This window comes from Camponotus vicinus, unplaced genomic scaffold (assembly GCF_025532165.1).
Source record: "Camponotus vicinus isolate PSW18456_S1 unplaced genomic scaffold, iyCamVici1.0 SCAF_6, whole genome shotgun sequence".
Classification (NCBI taxonomy): Eukaryota; Metazoa; Arthropoda; class Insecta; order Hymenoptera; family Formicidae; genus Camponotus; species Camponotus vicinus.
In genome coordinates this window covers 4,286,458-4,307,321 of record NW_028141978.1, presented here as the reverse complement: position 1 = coordinate 4,307,321, position 20,864 = coordinate 4,286,458, and the positions used below count along the sequence as shown (strand labels likewise).

The 20,864-nt window shown below is 34.9% G+C and overlaps 2 protein-coding genes across 5 annotated transcripts; one reads left to right on the top strand and one right to left on the bottom strand.

The window, feature by feature from the left end:
• Nucleotides 1-1,925: 1,925 nt before the first annotated feature.
• Nucleotides 1,926-19,606, top strand: Galene (potassium two pore domain channel subfamily K member galene). Of its 4 annotated transcripts, none has more exons than XM_083101968.1 (13): nucleotides 1,926-2,094; nucleotides 3,218-3,440; nucleotides 3,899-4,210; nucleotides 5,016-5,135; nucleotides 5,286-5,412; nucleotides 14,058-14,184; nucleotides 14,348-14,449; nucleotides 14,740-14,862; nucleotides 15,532-15,674; nucleotides 16,246-16,389; nucleotides 16,658-16,897; nucleotides 17,100-17,378; nucleotides 17,875-19,606. In XM_083101968.1, the coding sequence occupies exons 3-13, from the start codon at nucleotides 4,013-4,015 to the stop codon at nucleotides 18,132-18,134; spliced, it is 1,863 nt and encodes a 620-aa protein (XP_082958094.1). In that variant the 5' UTR covers nucleotides 1,926-2,094; nucleotides 3,218-3,440; nucleotides 3,899-4,012; the 3' UTR covers nucleotides 18,135-19,606. The 4 variants fall into 4 exon arrangements, with proteins under 4 accessions (XP_082958094.1, XP_082958092.1, XP_082958091.1 ...); XM_083101966.1 differs by having other exon boundaries at nucleotides 1,926-2,229; XM_083101965.1 differs by lacking the exon at nucleotides 3,218-3,440.
• LOC145972925 (uncharacterized) lies at nucleotides 5,552-8,712 on the bottom strand. Its single transcript, XM_083101969.1, has 5 exons — nucleotides 8,476-8,712; nucleotides 7,605-7,781; nucleotides 6,783-6,924; nucleotides 6,615-6,704; nucleotides 5,552-6,116 (listed from the first exon to the last, which is right to left on the bottom strand). The coding sequence occupies exons 1-5, from the start codon at nucleotides 8,592-8,594 to the stop codon at nucleotides 5,835-5,837; spliced, it is 810 nt and encodes a 269-aa protein (XP_082958095.1). The 5' UTR covers nucleotides 8,595-8,712; the 3' UTR covers nucleotides 5,552-5,834.
• Nucleotides 19,607-20,864: the final 1,258 nt, after the last annotated feature.

Genomic DNA, 20,864 nt, shown 5'->3' with positions numbered 1-20,864 from the left:
CTTTGTAAGTCGAATCATAAATATTTCATTTCGAAAAAACATCACAATTCGCGCAAAGATATCTTCCAAAAAGAACCTTTTCAACTTTCGCTCTCGAAACTGCATCGATCTCGCGCGCAGACACAAAAATACTGTCGCATTCGATTTTTCGGCGATTATCTTTGATGATTCACGCGAAACGGCTATGTAATTTCATCGATATGTCTTCTCTCTGTAAATATAACCGCTGCTAAAAATAAAAGCCGTCCTCCCGTTACCGGCTTCGCGTTCATGGCATGTCGTTCCGTTCACGTCGCCACGGGCGAATTTACATGATCGATGGCCTCATGTTTATTCATGTTAACCTCCGTAACGGTCCAATTAATACACGCCCCGCCGTGATAATTACTGGACCTCTACTCGCGCCGGTGCCATCGGCGATCGTCTTTATGCGAACGATATCGAACGTTATTCGTCGAGATCCTCATCGAGGCATCGCATTTTTTACCCACGATTCTTGCGAACACAATTGTGCCGAGACGGATAAAAAGACCTTAATTTCTAAAAATTTACTATAGAGAAAACAAAGATATTTAAATATAATTCCGCATTTTTATTAAAATCAACACAATTTTTATATGAGAGAATGTTTGATTAATTTCGTGAAATATTAATATAGTTTAGATATTATATATTTTTTAAAATATGAAGTATCTCTTAAAAACAATCCGTATATATATTTTAATAGATAAAATTATCTTATACATATTAAAAATGAGAGCAACTAATGTAAAATGTTAAGGAAAGTTTAAAGGAAAGTTTACTATCTAATTTTTCTCGTTTTATATAACTTCCAATTTTATTATATTAAAACATTAGAACTTTTTAATAATAAAATTTCAAAAAAAGCGATCTTGTTAAAAAGCATTTCTTTATAATATTCTTAAAAGTTTTGCCTTTGTTTTAATTCACTTAATTTTAATGAAACTGATAACAAATACGAACAAGTGCACTTTTTACAGAAATTTATTTAATATAGCGTCGCAATTATAATGCATACAATAGCAAATATATTAAAAAAAAAAAAAAAAAAAAAAAATATATATATATATATATATTTACAAATATATTTTTACAATTAGCAAATATATTTTCGAGAAATTAGAAGGATACTCGCGAGAGTCGTACTAAATTGATGATAAAAATTCTTGAATCTTAATTTCATCAAAAAGAGAGTTTATCCCAACAAAAGTATATTATATGATAAGCTTGAAAGGGCTAATATTCTTACTTCCTTCCGAGAAGCTTTCCTTGGCAAAGTTAATTCATAAATAGCGCACCGATGCAATGTAATCTCGTGTGCGAAGGGTCGCGAGTTTTGAAAATAGTCCGTCGCATCTTGTTACTCGTTACTTATTCACTGCCGAGTAAAGCCCATTGCATACAAATTTACGTTTAAGTACGTAAGCGTGCATCGTAAATAACGTGCACGGGCATTTTGGCGAATGAGAGAAGCGCATGAGCTAAAAATGCTCTTGCACCAATTGTGGAGTTAAACAACGTAAGTAGAGAAGCTCTAGCGTAGCTTCGAGAAAAAAAGGAGCTTTGAATTCCGAAGACCTGAATAATCCGAACGAAAGAAAAAGAAAACCGAGGGGAGGATGATATCTACGGTCATAATATTCGGGTCTTTCGTATGGAATAAAATTCGAAGAGAAACCAAAGTGCAATAAAATTGACTTACTTGCTGTTCAACTCTTGAATCTCTGCGCGATAATCTTAAAGGTATCGATGCCGGGAGCGCAAATCTTTACGGAGACGTTGCCTCCTTTTCTCTCTCTCTCTCTCTTTTTCTCTCTCTTTCTCTCTCGATCCTCCCTTCCCATTTTCCGAACGAAATTTCGACGCTGGGATAAATTTGGAACAACTCGCCTTGCGGATGTAATGCGTTTCTGTCTTAGTTTCGTGTCGAGGAATATGCGAGACTCACGCGTGTGTCGTTACGACGAGTTTCGGAAGTCGCATGCGGGTGTTTGCGAAGTTTACGCGGTGTTAAAAGGTTCTTCGGGATCGTCCGAGGATACGAACGACGTTTAGGAAGCGATCGAGAGAGAAGTAAATCTCTCTCGATTTTACGTTGCTTGAGATTAAACCGCACAGCTGGCTTTAAACACGTGTGCCACTTTAAATAACCCTTCGTGTTTGCGTGTGCGCGTTTGATATTTTTATAATTATTAGAATACCGTTAATGTGAGTTTTCAATTCCCATGTTTATTCTTAATATTTCGGGACTGATATTTTTTTCACAAACGTAGCGAGTTTTAATGATTAAAATAATTATGAGCATGATATATTTTTAAAAGAGAACAAATTTTTGAAACGTATTCTTCATATGCGGATGTGATATATCAGTCATAAATATTTTTTTACATAAATACGATATAATAAATATTATGTAATATTGTTAAAAAAATTCTCTAATGAATGATCGAATTTTGTTCGTCCCGCGATTCACAGGTTAATTCGCGATCGTGATTCGCGCGTAATAAATTTGCCAATAAAACGAGTAATCGTTGAAGATAACAATGATAACGCGCGTCATTCGATATGTACGACAAAAGGCAATTCAATATCGATCGATACACGCCCGTCGATGCTGAAGGAAATGGATAGACATTGAAGAAAGCGCATCGCATAAAATCGAATTCGTCGACGAGAACGAAGACGAGCGACTCGAATGAATACGAGAACAGATTGCTCGATCAGCGTTGCTCGTGATTTCGATGACAAAAGATCGCATCTTGCTAACAAAAAACGATTTATCCGTGTAAAACGCTTTGTTTATAAAAATGAGACGATAACAGCAAATATAATTTCTCATTAACAATACAAGATACGTCCGTCAATAAGGAATGGTTTATCAATGCTTTTCATAATAATACGATTAGTATAATATATATTTACGTAAAAGTGATGTAGTTAAGAAAATGATAGCAATAATCTTTTTTATTATTTTTTATTATTATTTTAATTATTATTTTTTAATTATTATATTTTAATTATTATTTTAATTATTATTTTAATTATTATTATAAAGTCTTATAATATAATTATTATTATAAAGTCTTATAATATAATTTTGATATATTCTTTCTTCGTTGTTAATTTTAAATAAAATTGCGAAAATTTTGACCTCTTATTTTCTATATATAATATCAAAAAACTCAATATTTTACAGTAACTCGTATATTTTGTGTCTCGAATCTCTGCTGAATACGTCCAACGTTGTACTTCTATAAAATTGCTATAATGGTGATTACGAAAAAGCGGGACACGAGAGAACACGGATTTTTTCGAGCAGATTCAATTTCTATTCCTCTCGCTACATAAAATATGTTAGCTTAAAAACAAATCTATCTGATGGAAGTCTCGATATTGCATATTTACTCTAAAAAATATAGGTACGTGACGAAAGTAATATTTTTTCATTTAATTGTTCGTAACATATCAGCCGATATTGCAGTTGTAACACGTGCGCGGTTATTTATTTATGATATGACTGTTTGATATTACATTCGCGACCCAGGAATTTCAGCGAAAGCTGGAAAAATTATTTAACAGTCTCCTCAATATTTTATAGAGAAGTAGAATTATGTTTACTAGAGAAAGAAAGAGAGAGTCGGAAATTCCAATAAATCTACCAATTTTTATTTCCTCAAATTTATACATATTTTCCCACGATTATTTTCATTTGAGATCACATGCCATATATTTCAAGATAATATAAATCTTTTCAAAAATTTCCGATTCTCTTTTTTGTAAAAACAATACATATCGTTTGAAGAAAAATCTTGTATATCAGAATACGTACGGTGGGTCTGACAAATCTAATGTCAATAAATCTGTTGCGCGGGATCAGAGGGAATCTAATCATCGAGCAATCAAAGCTACAATCGAGGACGACGCGCTCGCTATGTAAATGGGGAATCTAATGAGAGGATACCCGCTATATTCCAAAGGGAGAGAATAGAAAATGCCGCGTGCGCGAACGGAGGTGTTCGATCCGATGATGGAGGTGGAGAGACCGTCGCGATGCATGAGATTTCTACGGTTGTTGTGGAAATTCAGCAGATGCGTCTTCTCTCACGTGACGCTCATATCCTTAGTGGTTGCTTATTGTCTCATCGGCGCATACGCCTTCGAGGCACTGGAGGCGAATCATGAGAAGGAGGTAAATTGCGAGACGCCATTAGCGAATTTGTGGTATTCCCTTTCCCTGGTAGTCACATTCGACTTAATTTCTTGAAGCTATTTATAATATATAAAAATTCGGATTTTTTTTCTTCACAAATCAAAAAGCGATATCTAAATTTATTTTTTTAAGAATATTTCTCTTATTTTAATATTTATAGTTGTGAAAGAATATAATCCAATATCATTTCTAATAACAAATTAATTATTGTTATTTTCCTGTCAAATTCACTTTTGAATCATATTTTTTAAAAAATCTGATAAATGTACCATCTACAATAATTTTTATAAAGATATCTCTTTGTTGGGAGAGAATATATTCTCATGTATTTTTATTTGCTGTTAAACTTGTTTTTAACCCTGTAATATATCTCATTGTCAGATACGAGATAAATTTACCCGCATATTTTCAAATTAATTATTTTATTAATCGGATTGCACGCTATATTTTTTTACAGTATTTTTTATTATTTCTTATTTTCTCACACGTTACGTTCCATTATATTAGTTTTTACTACTTTCTGGATTAGTAATTCAGTGGACGAGATGTAATAAATGAATTTCACGTCACGTAATTCCGCCGCGGATCGAGAGTAAGTTCGTCGGGACAGAAATTAATTCGACACCGGGAGAGCAAAAAGGGTACTACAGACAAATAGTCCTCCCTCGCATCGAATATTCCGCGCTCGTATCAATGAATTATTGACTGACGTCGTCGCGCGCCGAGCGTCGCGACGTCGAGAGTAAAGTGCACCCCGTTCTTCACGACTCTGCGCTTTTCGCAGGTGAAGAAGAGCATCAAGAACATACGCGGAAACGTGTCGGAAAAATTATGGGAAATCACGAAGGATTTCGACGTGTTGATTCGCGACAATTGGACGGAAAAGGCGTTGAAGGAGCTCAAGGTAATGTTTTCTCTCTTCCTGCTCCTCCCTCTCATCGAATGTTTAGACACCAACTTTTAGATTTCACGCACGAAATATTATTCCTTTTATATAGAATACGATTTATCGAAAGATTGTTTGCGTTCGCGAATAACGCGGGTTTGTCCGCAGGAGTTCGAGGACAGCCTCCTGAAAAAAATGTCGAAGGAAGGATGGGATGGCAGCGAGGAAGAGAATAATATACAATGGACATTCGCTGGCGCTCTATTCTATTCCATCATTGTAATCACGACAATCGGTGAGTCGATTAAAATCATTCAATCGCGATAGGATAATTAAAGTAATTTAAGTAACGATTAAAGTAATCTATTTTTCAAAAAATCGAAAAAATATATTATTCACAAGTTTGATATTATCATCGTCTATTAAATATATAGAGTTTATTATAAAATATTTCTCCAAAGAAAAGACAATGCGCATTATATTAATTCGGAAGCAGCGCGTTACTAATATTTGCAATTCACAATAAATTACGAGAATGTAATTACATTCAAGTTAATTAATCGACGCAAAAGATTCGAGATTTGCATCTCCATCTAATTATGCGATATCGATCGACGTAAAGGGAGGAAAACCTACGTATCTCTGTCGCATCTTTGGCATCTCCATTGAGAGTGAAGAACGCGATCGATGAAACGATCGAGAATATTATTTACACAATCACCGCTTCTTGATTTTCTCGTCCGTCTCTGGCTTCTCGTTCGCTTCCTGCGTCTGATTTTTGCCCAACGACCGCCCGTAGATTGCATAATCGTCGGGTTCTCCGTCGTAGCCGTACGGCCGTAACGACTCGAAGTCATTACGGTGACCGTAAGCGTCGCCGTAGGGCCCCGGATAATAGTCACCGGAAGACGGATGCTGGTAGCCACCATACGGTCTTCGATTGCCGTAATAATTCGACGTCGGCGCGAAGCCGTTCGCTCCGTACTTGGGCGGCGTACCCTGGGAATTAATTATTACTTAGCGGACAATTATGAGAAGAGAAAGAAGAGGGATTTCCTATCGCAGGAGAATTCTTAATTACACGCAAATAGAGTCCAGTTGAGAATCCTCCGTAAACGACAGTAAATTGTGCAAATAAATAATAGCTTTTGTGCTCGCGTCGTATATTTTTTTTCTTTTTTAATTTTTTTTCCCAAGAAGATCGATTAGAAAAAAAATGAAATATATGGGGACATATTTTTAACTTAAATTATCTTTACTGCAGTCATGTCGATTTATGGTTCTATTTTTATATAAATGCAATATATACATTGCACTTGTAGGATGCAATTACTCATGTATGTTATTCATGTATTTTTTATATCAGTTAATTATTACTTCTGTGCCAAAAAAACTTAAAATCTTAGGTCATAAAATTTTGCCCCACTTTGCATATATGTTAAAGATGTATATCGGAAATATGTAAATATTTAAATGGATTTATAGATTTTATTTTACCGGATAATATGGATAACGTTGTCCTCCCAACAGTTCTGGGAACCTTCTGCTGTTGAAGCAACAGTACTTTTTGTCCCTCGAGCAGTGGCCCTGAAACGAGATAGCGGGCAAGAGCTTGTCAAGTTCTACATTCTCTCTCTTTATCCGAGTCTGTTGGATCGAACTCACGAATTTCAAGCCAGGCGACGGGCAATTGAAGCTGTATCTGCACTTGCAGGTGTCGAACTCGCGATAACGGGGATCATCTCTGATCCAGGGTGGCACCGAATCTAGGAAACCATCGGGTCCGTACGAGTTATAACGCGGCGGTCTGAAACATCAACGATATCCCAAGGTTATTCTCTCACATCGGCAAATCAATGGCAATAATGCTCGATGTAGCGAACCAATTTTCGAAAGAATATAAATTTCCGATTAGAATCGCGAGAAGCCGAGTTTTTCGGCTGACGCGAAAAATAACGGTTGAGGAAATTATTCGGCTCATAAGTTTCGTAATAGATGAAACGCGTGAAATTATCCACAATGCAGTTGATGAAAAATTCAACGCCGGTTTTCTCTTTGGGAATGAGCCGTCTCTCATGAAATATCGTTACGACCGAACCGCGCCTCGCACGCAATTAAATGCGCAGGATATCTATAAATTAAGCGCGATTCCCTCCGTATGTGAAAAACAGACGAGACACCTATATATTTTAATCGGATCATTGGAAATTTAATATAGAGAAAGCCGGAGAAGAGAGGGAAGAGGAGAGATAATACACTGGTCTGAGCGGAAAATCCCACTTTTCCGAGATTATTGAATCTGTTTGGCAAAGTGTGATTTAGTCATGGAACCTCTCGCGACTCGCGGATTTTTAAACAGCTTCGGTATTTTCGAAAAGCCGATTAATCCAACTAATTAATGATCGCGAAATTAAAATGAATGAGAAATATTCGAATATCCAAAACGCACGGGAAGAGCTCATGGTGAGAAATCATGGGAACAAATACCTGCCAATTATTCCGGTCGGTCCACCGGGGCCCACGAGGACACCGTTATTACCTTGGTACGGCGGTACGAGCGGTCTGCCATTAGGACCATAAGGTCCCGGATTTTCAGGCCTAAAGCCTAAATGAACGCCATTGTTATTGAAACCTTCCAGCTGTTCAGGCTCGTACACTTGATATCTGAAAGTTATTCGTATAAGTAGCAAATTTATCGTGAAGTAAAGATAATCCCATCATTCTCTTCTCTTCCCGATTTGAAAATATATCATATATAAAATATTATATTTCTTTTTCGAAAACTGCCGTAATTGTGTAAGTGAAAATTTTTCAATTTTAAATTTTTTATTCAATTTTTAAAATTTTAAAATTTTAAAATTTTTACAATTTTACATAGTAATATATGCGTGTTTAATTATATATACATATATATATATATATATATATATATATATATATATATATAAAATATTTTCTACTTTATTATTAAAATTTTTCGTTAAAATTTAAATATCAGCTTTTAAAGAAAAAGTGAAAAAAAAATTATGCGTTAATTTTGTCCAGGAGTATATATAATATTATCTATAATATTATCTATAATATCTATATATATAAAATCTATATTACACATACAAATATATATTTATATAATATTTATCAAAAATTATAAATGACATCACAATTTATAAATATAATTACAATAAAACAGGAAATAATTACGATATAATTATAATAAAATAAAAAATATATAAATTACATTACTCCGTGAAATAAATATAAATATATTTACAATAAAACAAGTTAAACAAAAAAAATGTAAAAGAATTATTCGCGTGATTACACTAATTGATGATAAATTATAAAATCGATAGCGCACCTGGCGTCAGCAGCTCGGCTTGTCAGCTTCTGTTTATCGTCATGCCAGGTCCAGGAGTCATCTTTCTCGGCGATCGCCACCGTAATCGTAACGAAAAGAATCAGAGGAAAAATTCGCATATTTATTATCGGCAAATACGGAGAAGAATTTAATAACGTACGACGTTTAGCGTCTCAACTCTCTTTTTGCGTGTTAAATTATCTGAAAAGAGAGACGCGTACTGTTCGTACGCATAAGATTCGTAGCAGACTAAACAAGAGTGAAAGTGAGTCGCGCCTTTATATATGCATCACTGTAACAAGGTAAACGTACCGCTACTTCGAGGTCTCTTTAAACGATAATCATTTGCGATCGATCTACGACGATATTTTACCTTTGTTTCCACGCAAATCTAAAAAATCCGGCGTAACACTTTGTTATGTTGTTTGATGCGTTTCAAGATATGTAATTTTTGATAAGAACACTATTGTAATTCTGAGCGTATTATTTTAATTCGATATAACGCGTTCTATCTCTCTTTTAAATATTTTTACTTTATCATTTGTTGGCTATTTACTTGATTTTTATTCGTATGACAGTAGAAGCATCGTTCCCGGAAGTATCCTAATTTAAAGAGAATAAATTAATTCATCAAAACTTAACTTCTTTAATAATAGCAAAATCCCCACGGCTTTAAATGCTAATTGAAATCATCAGCTGATTCAAATGCTAATTGAAATCATCAGCACGTATATTTATTTGCATAAATATGTTTTTAATAAAATTTACATATGGAATAAATTAAAATATGCGAGATTAAAAATATTCAACAATTGGAAATATATAGAATAAACAAATAAAATTTAATCTCATTATCGAAACTTGTCAAAGGCGAAAAAGCTAGAAATTTAGCGACTAGAGAACGCGTTAATCCTCAGATCATTTCCAAAATCCACGTGTATAAGAGATAGCAAGAGAATCTGCCGCTGTTATAATTACGAAATGAATATTGGATAGCGTTTACTCATTTATATTGCGTTCGCAGGATCGAGATTACATTGCGATTTACAAGCGAATAACATTATTATGCAGTATATGGCGCATGCGTGGGTGGATCCGCTCGGATATATTTTGAGGCCGGTTCCGCTCCTTCGAGCGCGCCCGTCCTTCGACCTGGGAAAACCCGGCTCTTCGACAGGGAAGGGAAGGAAGCCGCTGCCACGTCCTCTTCGACCTCCTTCTCTTAAATCAAGACGCATGGCGTAACGTTAATTCCCGCGCTCGACATCGAAATTACCTTCTGTTAGAGAGAGGGATCTTCAGCCTTCACTCTTGAAAAATACATCCTCTTCATTAAGCTACATTTGCCCGCCAATCTTCTTAGCGGCGAATCCGCATCATATGTCATACGCACGTGCGGAGATCGCATATGTCCGGAAAGTATCAATCCCGTTGCCTTAGAATCGCGAAACGTTATTTTCTGTTTTAAAGAAAACATATCTAGGACGAATATTCTCGGTGGACTCTATTTCAATCGTTGTTTGATTTAAAATAGATCAGGCTCGTTCGATCGACGAATGAATGAGGGAGGGTGGAGAAATTTTTAATAAACTCCCTTGAAAATATTATGACTGTCGGTTAGCAAAGTGATGCGGAATGTAGATGCGCTTCCGTCTGTATTTTTAACGAAGCAACAAACGTGTCAGGACAAATGCGCCTTTTACATTCCGTGTGTGCTTTGAAATTTATTTCTTCATGACATCTTTTCATTATGAGATTAAACGGAGCTTTTAAGCGAGCAACGGAATTTTTTTCTGTTTCCCTTGGCGATTAAAACGACAATTTTGACATTCTCGCAGTGTTTCGGATGTTCGTGCAAAAGCAACGAACTGTCACGAGTATACTTTGCGAATTAAAATCGAATATAAACTGTCGCGAAATGATATTTTTGAGAATTTGATGAAAAATTTTCAATTCGATTAAATGGTCTCTCTTTCGAGCTGAAATGTACGTTAAATCTCTTAGTCGGAAGACCATCATTACGTGTTGCAGCACACGCTATGCAACATAGATATCCAATTATAATACTCCCAGACATTTAAATTGCAAAAATTGCAACAAATTTGCTTTGTAGACAGATTAAACTCAATCTTAAAAACAAAGAGATACAAGGATATTAAAGAAATAAATTATAAAAAAACATTTTATAGTAATATAATTCATGGTAAAAAAGAAAAAAATTATTTGAAAAGTCTATATATAAATAAAAATAAAAGAAAAAAAATTATAGAAGAAGGAAAAGAAAGAGAAAAAAATATAGAAAAAATAGCAAGAGCAGATAAGAAAAGAAATCTATTGTATATTATCGAATATCAGGATATGTGCAAATATATTTAAATAATTTCTTGAAATTTTGCAAAAAATTTGATCTTAGTTTTATGAATTACAGTATGTGGCAAAAAATAAAAAAAACAAAAATTACACCGCATAATAAAAATATTTGCAAAAAAATAAGACTTTGTCAAGAACTATTTTTCAACCAAAATTCGCTTTTCTCTTATATCATCGAGGCTCCCTTAAAGTGCGAAGAAAATCGAATCAAATATCGTAATCCTTTCGCCGTGAATTGATGAAATCGGATCTTCGGCCACTTTAAAACTTGTCGCAAAGGTCCTTAAGAATTTATTTCGCGAATCGGCGAAAGAAGAAACTTCAACCATCCTCGCGCTTTTCAACTAATTTCCTGGCACGTGACCTTTTTCAAGCAATTTCCCGCCGCAGTAAATACGATAAAAAGAGGGCGGCGAACACTTTGTGATGGTTCGTTGCGACTTTTATTCCCGCTATTGTTTTATATGTAACAGTCTTGCTACTAAAAGTAACGGTAATCTAAACCAGCAAACTTAATCACATATTGAATTTTACATAATTGTCACTTTATATTTTTACAAAAATATAAATAAATACAAATAATATTTTGTGATTATCTTTACGTGCATTAATCATATTTTATCTTCGAATGTGTACTATTATTCTATCTTTCATATTATTTTATTAAAAATTTGATAAATAATTACGGTGGATATATCTTTATTGCGTACTTTTATCGAGGGAAAATAATAAAAACAATTTTTTATTATTTTTTATTATTTAATATATTTAATAAGTATTAAAAAATATAAATTGTACCAAAGCCAGTTAAAATTTCAATGACAGTTCCTTTACGTCAGTTACAGTATAGTGTTCGTCTTAATGAAGGAAAATTTTAATCTCTCTTCGATATTAAATATCTCGGCGATGAAGCCTGTAATGAAAATTTACGGCAAAGTCTACATAAAATTAATTATAGAATAAAGTTTTATTATAATAGTTTATCTTTGACGCGTAATTTTTCCGGCTCAGATTTTCCAAATTAACAGTTCCGCAGGGAAATAATCATCATTTTTCTCAATTTGCACAAATTAAAATTTCAGTAGCACTAATTTTTTAATATCTTTATTTAATTCAATACTAAAATATATCTTAATACTATAAAATGATGACATGATTATATCGAAGAGTTTCGAAACAGGAAATCGATGTTATAATGTTTGGGTCAATCGTCTCAATCGACTTTTTCGCAATCGCGAGGTCACTTCCGGCTTATAATTGCGTAAAAAATTAGCTCCAGCGATTTTAGATACGGCTCGTCGAGGAAAGAAATCGAGAAATCATCGAAATTTCTCGCAGCTGACCCGACCGTAGCCGCGATCGAACACGCTTATCCTTCGACGAAAATTCATTTCTTCGGCAGGTCGTTGGCGATTGCGACTCTCTCTCTTTCTCTCTCTCCCTATATTTTCTCCCTTTTCAAATAATTTCCTGCCATCGACTGCGCGACCTACTTCTCATCTCCCTCGCTTCTCTCTTTTTCTTTCTCTCTCAATTTCTATTCCTCGTCGAATAAAAGCGTTACACCATTCAAGAGAAAGAGAGAGAGAGGGAGAGAAATGAAAAATAAAGGCGAGATCTCGCAACGCGAATGGATCGGGCGATGCCTTTTCGACATCTCGGGATCCTCGGGAAATTCATGTATATATTCGCTATGAGGAAACGGGGTTTTTGCCTCGCATGTTTCCCTTCCCCGTTGCTTCCTCTTCACCATCCTGAGCTGCATACGGTTGCATAATGCATTGATGCTGCGCTACGCCGGAAATTTATACCCGTATGTGGGGGAGATCCTTCTTCCCACTGGCAGTTTCGGGAGAGGAGAGGAAACGTCTATCATAAACACCGGCATCGTTTACACTGACGTGAGAGAAAATCGCGAGTAACGATACCTAAAATACTTATCGTAATCACGTATCGTAGAAAGAAACGCGTGTTGCTGCTCTCTCGCGAAATCTTTTATCGCGCAAAGTCACAAAGATCGATTTCGCTAAAGGACGTTTCAAATTGTCGTCGTTTCGTCGTAATAAATAGCCTCTCTTCGGGACGAATTTATGAAATTGGATCGTCGTTCTCACGTTTCCCGAATCCGCCTCTCGAAAGATAAATCTGCCCTTTCGATAAAACGGAAAGGAAGTTGTTATGAGCGCGTTTTGACTAGGTTTTTCGCGGAAATCAACCTCCTCCACAATGAGAACATAAAAAAAGGATCAAATTGAATTCATCTCATTACATTCTGGAAATGGAATGTTCTTTGAATATCTTATAATGAGCAGGCTATATACGTATATACATAAAACAAATAAAAAACTCGAAATTCCGTTTTGAAATGAAAACAAATATTTAGTTAACCGCAATCGAGCAAATAACAGTTTCGAGATTTACGCCAGCTGAACCATTCAAATAATCCGAGAACGAAAAAAGAGCATAACAAAGGTTTTCTGCTGAGAATAATTTATTATCATAAATTATTCCTTCATGTTACATCATTTTACGTATAAGAGGACTGTGTCTTTTAAGTAATGAAAAAAATATTTTTTACAATATTTTTTCTACATTATTTTCTCAGTAGTTTATAATATTAACATTTTATGAAATTATTTTGTTTGATATCGTCCGAAATATTTCTTATATTATTATTATATTCGAAAAATCACATGTGTGCAATTTTTCTTAAATTTATCGTTCTTTGTTATTAATTATGGAAGAATGTGAATTGCTTCTGATAATTTTTCGGGAAAGCTACGAAAGAGAAAAATATAACTCTCATAGAGGGTTCTGAGAACATCGCCAAATAATGGAAATCTTATGTAATAGCTGGATGGCCCCACGTATTATCGAATAAGGAATCCTGACGACCTTGACCCAGACTCGTAGACGAAATTACAAAGCTGCACGAGGTCTCTAAGAGGTTTCGAAGAGATTCAAGGCCAAGGCGAGGCTAAAGATCTGAATGACCGCGATTTCTTTCACAATTCGCTTTAGAATGATTTATGGTGATAGAATTTTGATCATTTAATTCAACGGCAAAGGAATCATTGAACGATATCAGTCGTTTTTCGCGAAATTGCATTTCACCATGGCCTTTATCGAGTGAATCTTTCGTTGCGTAATAATTTTATATTTTTTTGACAAAAACGAGAAACTTGTTTCCATTTTTTCGTTCTCTATTCCAGGATACGGTCACATCGCGCCGAAAACGAAAAATGGAAAAGTGGTGACTATTTTTTACGCCATTCTCGGCATTCCACTCATGTTGCTCTGTCTTTCGAATATCGGAGACGTGATGGCGTCCAGTTTCAGGTAATAACAAACAATGTTTAATCTAATACGGGTCACGTATTTGGAAAATGGAAAACTTATAAAAATTGCATTTCTAACCATCATATCGCACAGGGAACGTTTAGTAGTTTTTATTATTGCTGAAAAATAATTTCCCTCTTTTACGTTCATGATATTTTTTTAGATTTCTATATTGGAAAGTATGTTGTTACGTATGCACAAAACCGCCAAAAAAACGACGAGGGCGTAACACCTTTGTCAGATCGCACTCCGTCCGTCAACCAGGGTAATATTTCATATATAATGTAAACATTAAAAATATGAGAGCTATATTACAGTAAAAAAATATTAAAATTTACAAAAAAGATCACATGTCTAATTTTTAAAAGTGCTATATTGATATGTCAGATAGGATATATATTACTGGTCGATGACGTATTATAATTACGTCACACGGAAACGTTATTTCTTAAACACACATTTTTGAATTCTTGAATCGAAAAATTGAATTAAATGGTTTTTGGAAGACTTAGAAATCTATTGTGCGATTGTATACACAGATGTTTATTTTATAAGGCGATATGGATCAAGCAAAGGTCCGCTTCGCCGATCCATCAGAGTGAGTCAACGATCAGCTGATTCGGCCTTGGGGCTTTCCGAGAGTATGACGAAGTCTTCATACTCCGACACCGATTGCAGGTAAAATTATTCTTGGATTTATAATTCAATCTCTCGATTAGACGAGAAATCAGTCGAGGAACTTTATTATCTAAGGAGAACTGAATATTTAATGCGCAAACACATAGTATCTCCATAATTAAATGTTTAATTAAATTACGTGATTTTTATGTAGCGAGAAATATAAAATTTAATATGGATAAGATAAATACCTCTTGAAATATTTGTTTTTTATTCCCATTCTTTTCTTTTCTCTTTCTCTCTTTAATATAAATAAAAGAAATTAATTTATATTTTACATAAAATATTAATCTTTATATGATGAAGTTTTAATTAATAACAGAATTAATTAAAAGGAAATAATTTTCCCTTAAAATTGAAAAAGAGAAAAACCCGTGTAAAGCATTTATGAGAGAACCTGTTTTTATATTATAAAGTGATTATATTTTTGCACAAATGATTGACAGTTTTTTATAACTCCTCTAATTATATTATATTATGGTGCCATACTATTATTTATTATTTACGATATGATTACTTATTATTTAATATAAGATATATATTTAAAATATATATACAAATATATTTAATGTAAAAAACAAAAATAATCTTTTGAAGATAATAAACTTATTAATATTAAATAAAATATTAAATAATAAATGATTAAAATCAAATGTAAATAAACTATAGATATATGCATCGACGATTCGAAGGAACCGATTTGAAAGTGTCAACCGCTTATGCAACTTCCACGAATCATCCGATGGAAACTAAGGCCGCGACTATGCCACGTTATTCAGATATTCCGATGGCTACTCCAAAAAGTGTAAGAGGTACTTTCTCTTAACGAATATACTAATTATTTATTTTATAAGTTAATCGTGTTGGCTCTAAATTGATTGTAAAATTGACCGATAAAAAGCGACACCGATATCGGAACAGCTCGTTTTATTTTTGTTTGTTATTTAACGCGCAAACAGTTGGGTTCAATCGTTTTACAAACAATTGTCGGAAAATACAAATAATTGTCGGATATTTAAAAAAATATATAAGGATATTAATAAGTTATATGAATAATTAATATATAAATTATTATTAATATATAATTAATAAATATATATATTTATAATATATGATAAAAATGCAGATTATCATTTATCTTGTTATTGATATGATGAAAAGTTAGTAAACGATATATCGGTTGTACGCACGGGATTGTCACATGCGAGACAAAAACGCTCCTATGTCGCCGCATCGACTCCCTCCCTCCTTCCATAAAATATTCGCTCGATATTAATTAATTAATTCAAGCGTATCGATCGCGCCACATCATTCTCGTTATCGACTCATCGATTAATTAAACTGTCGGTCGATTTGTTTGTATACTTTCATTATCGTATACAGCCAGGATGACGACCCAATCGTTGGACAGAAAATTACTAATGAATCCGAACGACGCTGACCGCTCGCCAGTTTTGTGCAACAAATATGCGTTGGACGATTTGGAGGATGAGATGCTGAGATGGCAGTCATCATCTCGAACTAGAGGCAAGTATCAGCGAGTGCTGTTTGATTTCTATGAGTAATTCTATTTTTGCATATTTTTGTTACGATTTAATTATTCATTATTTAATATAAAAAATAATAAACTTTTAAGGGATGATAATGGAAAATTTATCAATATTAAATAATGTAATTATATAATTAGATTATATATATTATTAATTAAAGATCCAGATAGATATTCGCTGCTGTTGTGTAGACGATCGCTCTTTAAAGGGCTCGAAGAAATTAAACAAAATCGACGTTATTGCAGAGAATTCGGAGAGGCCGCGAAGCAATGGAACGACCGAGGAGCCGGATAGCACCGAAAAGCAAACTTCCCTTAATCCTAGATCCTTGCCGAGGAGATGCCTCTCTGTGGAAGGTGCCACGACGAATCAGAGAACGAGTTTGACGTCAGGGCTGCGACCGCCTTCGGTCTATTTGGAAATGGAGCATATGAGAAGATCGCAATCCGGCAAGAGTAGACGCAGCAGGAGCAATTATTCCGTCGGTGAGCGATTCCGCTGATGAAAAAGCCGGTCGGTTGAATCGCGATATAAATCCAAATTAGTAATTCGTCGGTGATTTTATAGTTACCGAGAATATCTCTCGAATATTTTCAAGTCATTCGAAACTCTCGTAGATTGTAATTAGGTCAGATGGCAAATCGATATAACGCGTACTTGCTGATCATAATAAATAATCATCCTCAGCGCGGTCTTTTAAGCGAGGACCATCGACGCCGAGGATTATGTCGCCGATGGGATTCGCCGTGCATCGACAAGTTTACGCTGACGATATCGATTTTGACTACGAGTACTATGCTGCCGCGGATGATCATGAGAGACAACCGATCAAGCCCGTGCCTATCTGGCTGTGCGTCTTCCTAGTTGTCAGCTACATATTCGGCGGCGCCTACCTCTTCAGCGAGAGAGAAAAATGGTCGTTCCTCGACTCGGCTTACTTCTGCTTCATCACGTTGACCACCATTGGTTCGTTTTCCTTATATTCTTTTTTTTCTTAAAAAAACGTGATGTTTCTTTATTGTTCTAGTCAACAAAACAACCTAACACATATTAAAATAAATTTATTTTCCTGTGATTTTCATCAAAAATTGGAGCATTTTTGTTACTTCTTAATTTATTCTTAATAGTAATTGAAAGAATCTGTGCGATTTTATTAAAATACTAATAAAGTAATTATTTTTTTATAAGATTTTTTGTAAATAATAAAATTATCAGCTAGATAATTATTAAAATATCTGTATCAATTCAAAATTCAATTAGATATTAATGTTGTTTAAAAAAATTGAAAATAAATATTGCTCTTTATAAAAAGCTTCTCAAGAAATAACGTAATATTTCTTGAAGAAAGTTATATGTATAATATTTTGCTTACACATTCATCCCTTTCTTTACCTATTGACCTAATGTTAATTTCAAGGATGCAAGACTCGGCGTGTATATTTCCTATTTCTTCTCTTTTAAGGTTTTGGCGACTTTGTGCCTGCGTACAAGCTGGACGCGCAGTATGGCATCGCCCTTTGTTCTCTCTACTTGCTATTTGGAATTGCCTTGCTGGCAATGAGCTTTAATCTGGTGCAGGAGGAGGTCATCAACAACGTGAAGAGCGTCGCGAAGAGGCTAGGTATCATCAAAGAGACCGACGACGAGGCAGAGGCCGAAGACTACGACGAATACGACGCAGAGTATGAGGAGGAGGTCTATGAAAACGAGCCCAAGCTGTGACTCCATGTCTCTCTCTCTCTCTCTCTCACTCTCAGTTTTCCAAGCTTACCAATAGGACGAGATCGGGAATCGCGACGTTCATTCATCATCCCATAGATCCGTCACGAGATCCGAAAGATCTCTTTCGATTCACATCAAGATCGACGTACAAATTAGTTTCACGACGCGAATTCCCGATCGAATAATCTATTTTTCTTTTCGTTTTTGCATAAGCTATTTCAAGAAAAAATCGTTACAAACGATTAATCATTTTATAATATAAAATTGAATTATAAATACGCTGATTTAAATATTTTACCGACTTGATTAAAATTATTATAGAACGGATCAATGTGACAACAAAATTAACAGTTATTGTGAACTGAAATTAAAATGGGAGGGTATTTATTAAATAATCGTAAAATCGAATCATCAAAAAATGATAAATTATTAACGATAAATTATCAACACTGGAGGTTCGAGTCTGATTTTTTGAACAATCTCAATAATCTCTTCTTTTTTATAGATGCAATCTGCTGGTATTGTAAGAGAATTTTAATTAACTAAAGCTATAAAGAATTCCTGACCTTTTCAGTTTTTACGTTGCAAATTTCGACATTATTAAAACATACTGTTAGTTGTGTTAATGGAACAATGGCAGGGGAGAAACCATGTCTTGCGAGCGTCACTAAGAGATGAAAATACTTCTAATATATATAAATCTGGGAATTAGTTTCCACAAAATGAATAGGTGAACAATCGCGGAATGCAATTAAATTTGCATATACATTACAGAGTGGTAGCTTTAATATCTAGAATATTTGCATTTTGAATATTTTCCTTTCTCATTATTCTTTTTTGTAGGGAGATATAACAATTATTATACTATTACAAATATAATTGGAAGTATTTTGCGTATATTAATATGTTATAATATATTTATTATATTATATATAATAAATATTTATGCTATACATGTATATATAAATTATACGCAAACAAACACACACACACACACACACACACACACACACACACGTACGTACGTATATATATAAATGTTTTCGCAAAAAACCATCTTTTCTTTTTCTTTCTCCTTCTCTTATATATTTTTATCTTATCATTCTCTCTAATCAACTTATCACGTTTCTTTCCATCAGTACTAAATTCAAAAAGAAAAACATGAAAATATTTATTTATTCATTTAATGAAAGTTTGCGAAAACTTAAGATTATATATATACTTATTAAATATTTAAATTTTATATGTATTTAAATTTTATTCACAGGAAAAATAAACGCGACAGACAAGAATATAACTGAGCGCGACATTTATTTACCTCTCAAAGAGCGGCCACGCGCGTGGAGAGCTAAAAATCCGAAACGCTCGCGTCTCCAAGAGACATTTTTCCGGCAGTCCCTTAAATTTTCTTCGAGAGCACACACAAGAGTACGCGATTATCTCCTAGCAGCAGAACGAGCGACATTTTTGCGCGGCTTACTACTTTTCGCGCGCGCAAAAGATTGTCCTTACAATATTTTTCCGGACGCACTTGCCGCATGCAAAATTCACACTCGCTATGCAAATCCCTTTCATCCCTTTTGCGATCCACGTATACATACGTATGCACACGTATGCACTCGCGTACACACACATACGTTCTGGCCGCTTCGCAGTCGCATTTCGTCGTTTAAATTGCGAGGACGTTAATCGTCTCGACGGCGGCAACGGCGGTGGGCTTCAACGACTCGATAATCGCGTGATAAAGCCCACTCGAAGGAGAAATAATAGTCGCTAAGAACTTCCGCTCGCGTACATTACGAACCAACCACCCCCTCGCGCGTGAGAAATCTGCATTTCATAAATTTTAACGCATTGCGCGATTTGACTCTCTCTTTCTCTCTCTCTCTTTCGGTGGCGTCGAAAATTATTTTCCCCGCGGGAAGTTAAATATTTTTGTGCAGAATATATAAATCACACACCAATGAAAAATAATCGATTTATAACAATCCTCTTCTCGTTTATTTTCCGGATATCAATTTTTATTCAAATCGTTTTATTAAAAATAAATAAATAAATAAATAATATCGAGAATAGAGAAGAAATCGGTCTTAATTTATTAATATCGCCTTTTATGATCGAATTTTGATATCGCGACTTTCCGACTGCAGTGAATCTGTCTACCGGGTGTCCGGATCGAATCGGCGATTCGACCAAGCGGCTTAAACCCAGTTATTTTCAGCGACGTGCTATTTTAAGATGGTGCGCTTCGTGACTATGCGGGGTGTCACGGATTCAGTTTACGGGGGAGTCTCGTCGAAGCGGGTCGTTTTTCGCACACTCGGCAATCAGGCCTGGAGTCCAAGTTTGATCCTCATTCCGGACTTTTTTCGCGAAAGCGACGCGCGGAAATTTATTCGGAAACTTCAATCGCGACACGCATACAACGATATAACAAGATCGTTGCCCAGAGACGCTCAACGAGGTCAATGCATGCAAAGAAACAAAGGCAGATCCTGAAGGATTTATACTCGCGACGGAGTAAACGATCGACGGATGGATGCGTCGTCCAGGAAAATGATTTACGAGAGAAGAAACGAACGATGTTTCCAATTTACAAGCGTCTCCTCGACACGTGGCAGCGGGTCTCTCGTAATCGGTCTGTCTGGTGCACCAGCCGCGTAGACGTATACGTGTCTAAGTATAGCTCGCGTGAAACGCGAGCATAAACGTAGAAATCCCGAGTGTCAA

Bases quoted from the DNA above. Each gene is read 5' to 3' on its own strand.
- LOC145972925 (XM_083101969.1), bottom strand. From the start codon at position 8,594: ATGCGAATTTTTCCTCTGATTCTTTTCGTTACGATTACGGTGGCGATC. The intron at 7,782-8,475 runs GTGCGCTATCGA...AATAACTTTCAG, and splicing joins AGCCGAGCTGCTGACGCCAG to ATATCAAGTGTACGAGCCTG. The intron at 6,117-6,614 runs GTAAAATAAAAT...ATTAATTCCCAG, and splicing joins AACGTTATCCATATTATCCG to GGTACGCCGCCCAAGTACGG.
- Galene (XM_083101965.1), top strand. From the start codon at position 4,013: ATGCCGCGTGCGCGAACGGAGGTGTTCGATCCGATGATGGAGGTGGAG. The intron at 5,136-5,285 runs GTAATGTTTTCT...GTTTGTCCGCAG, and splicing joins AGGCGTTGAAGGAGCTCAAG to GAGTTCGAGGACAGCCTCCT. The intron at 14,450-14,739 runs GTAATATTTCAT...TTATTTTATAAG, and splicing joins CACTCCGTCCGTCAACCAGG to GCGATATGGATCAAGCAAAG.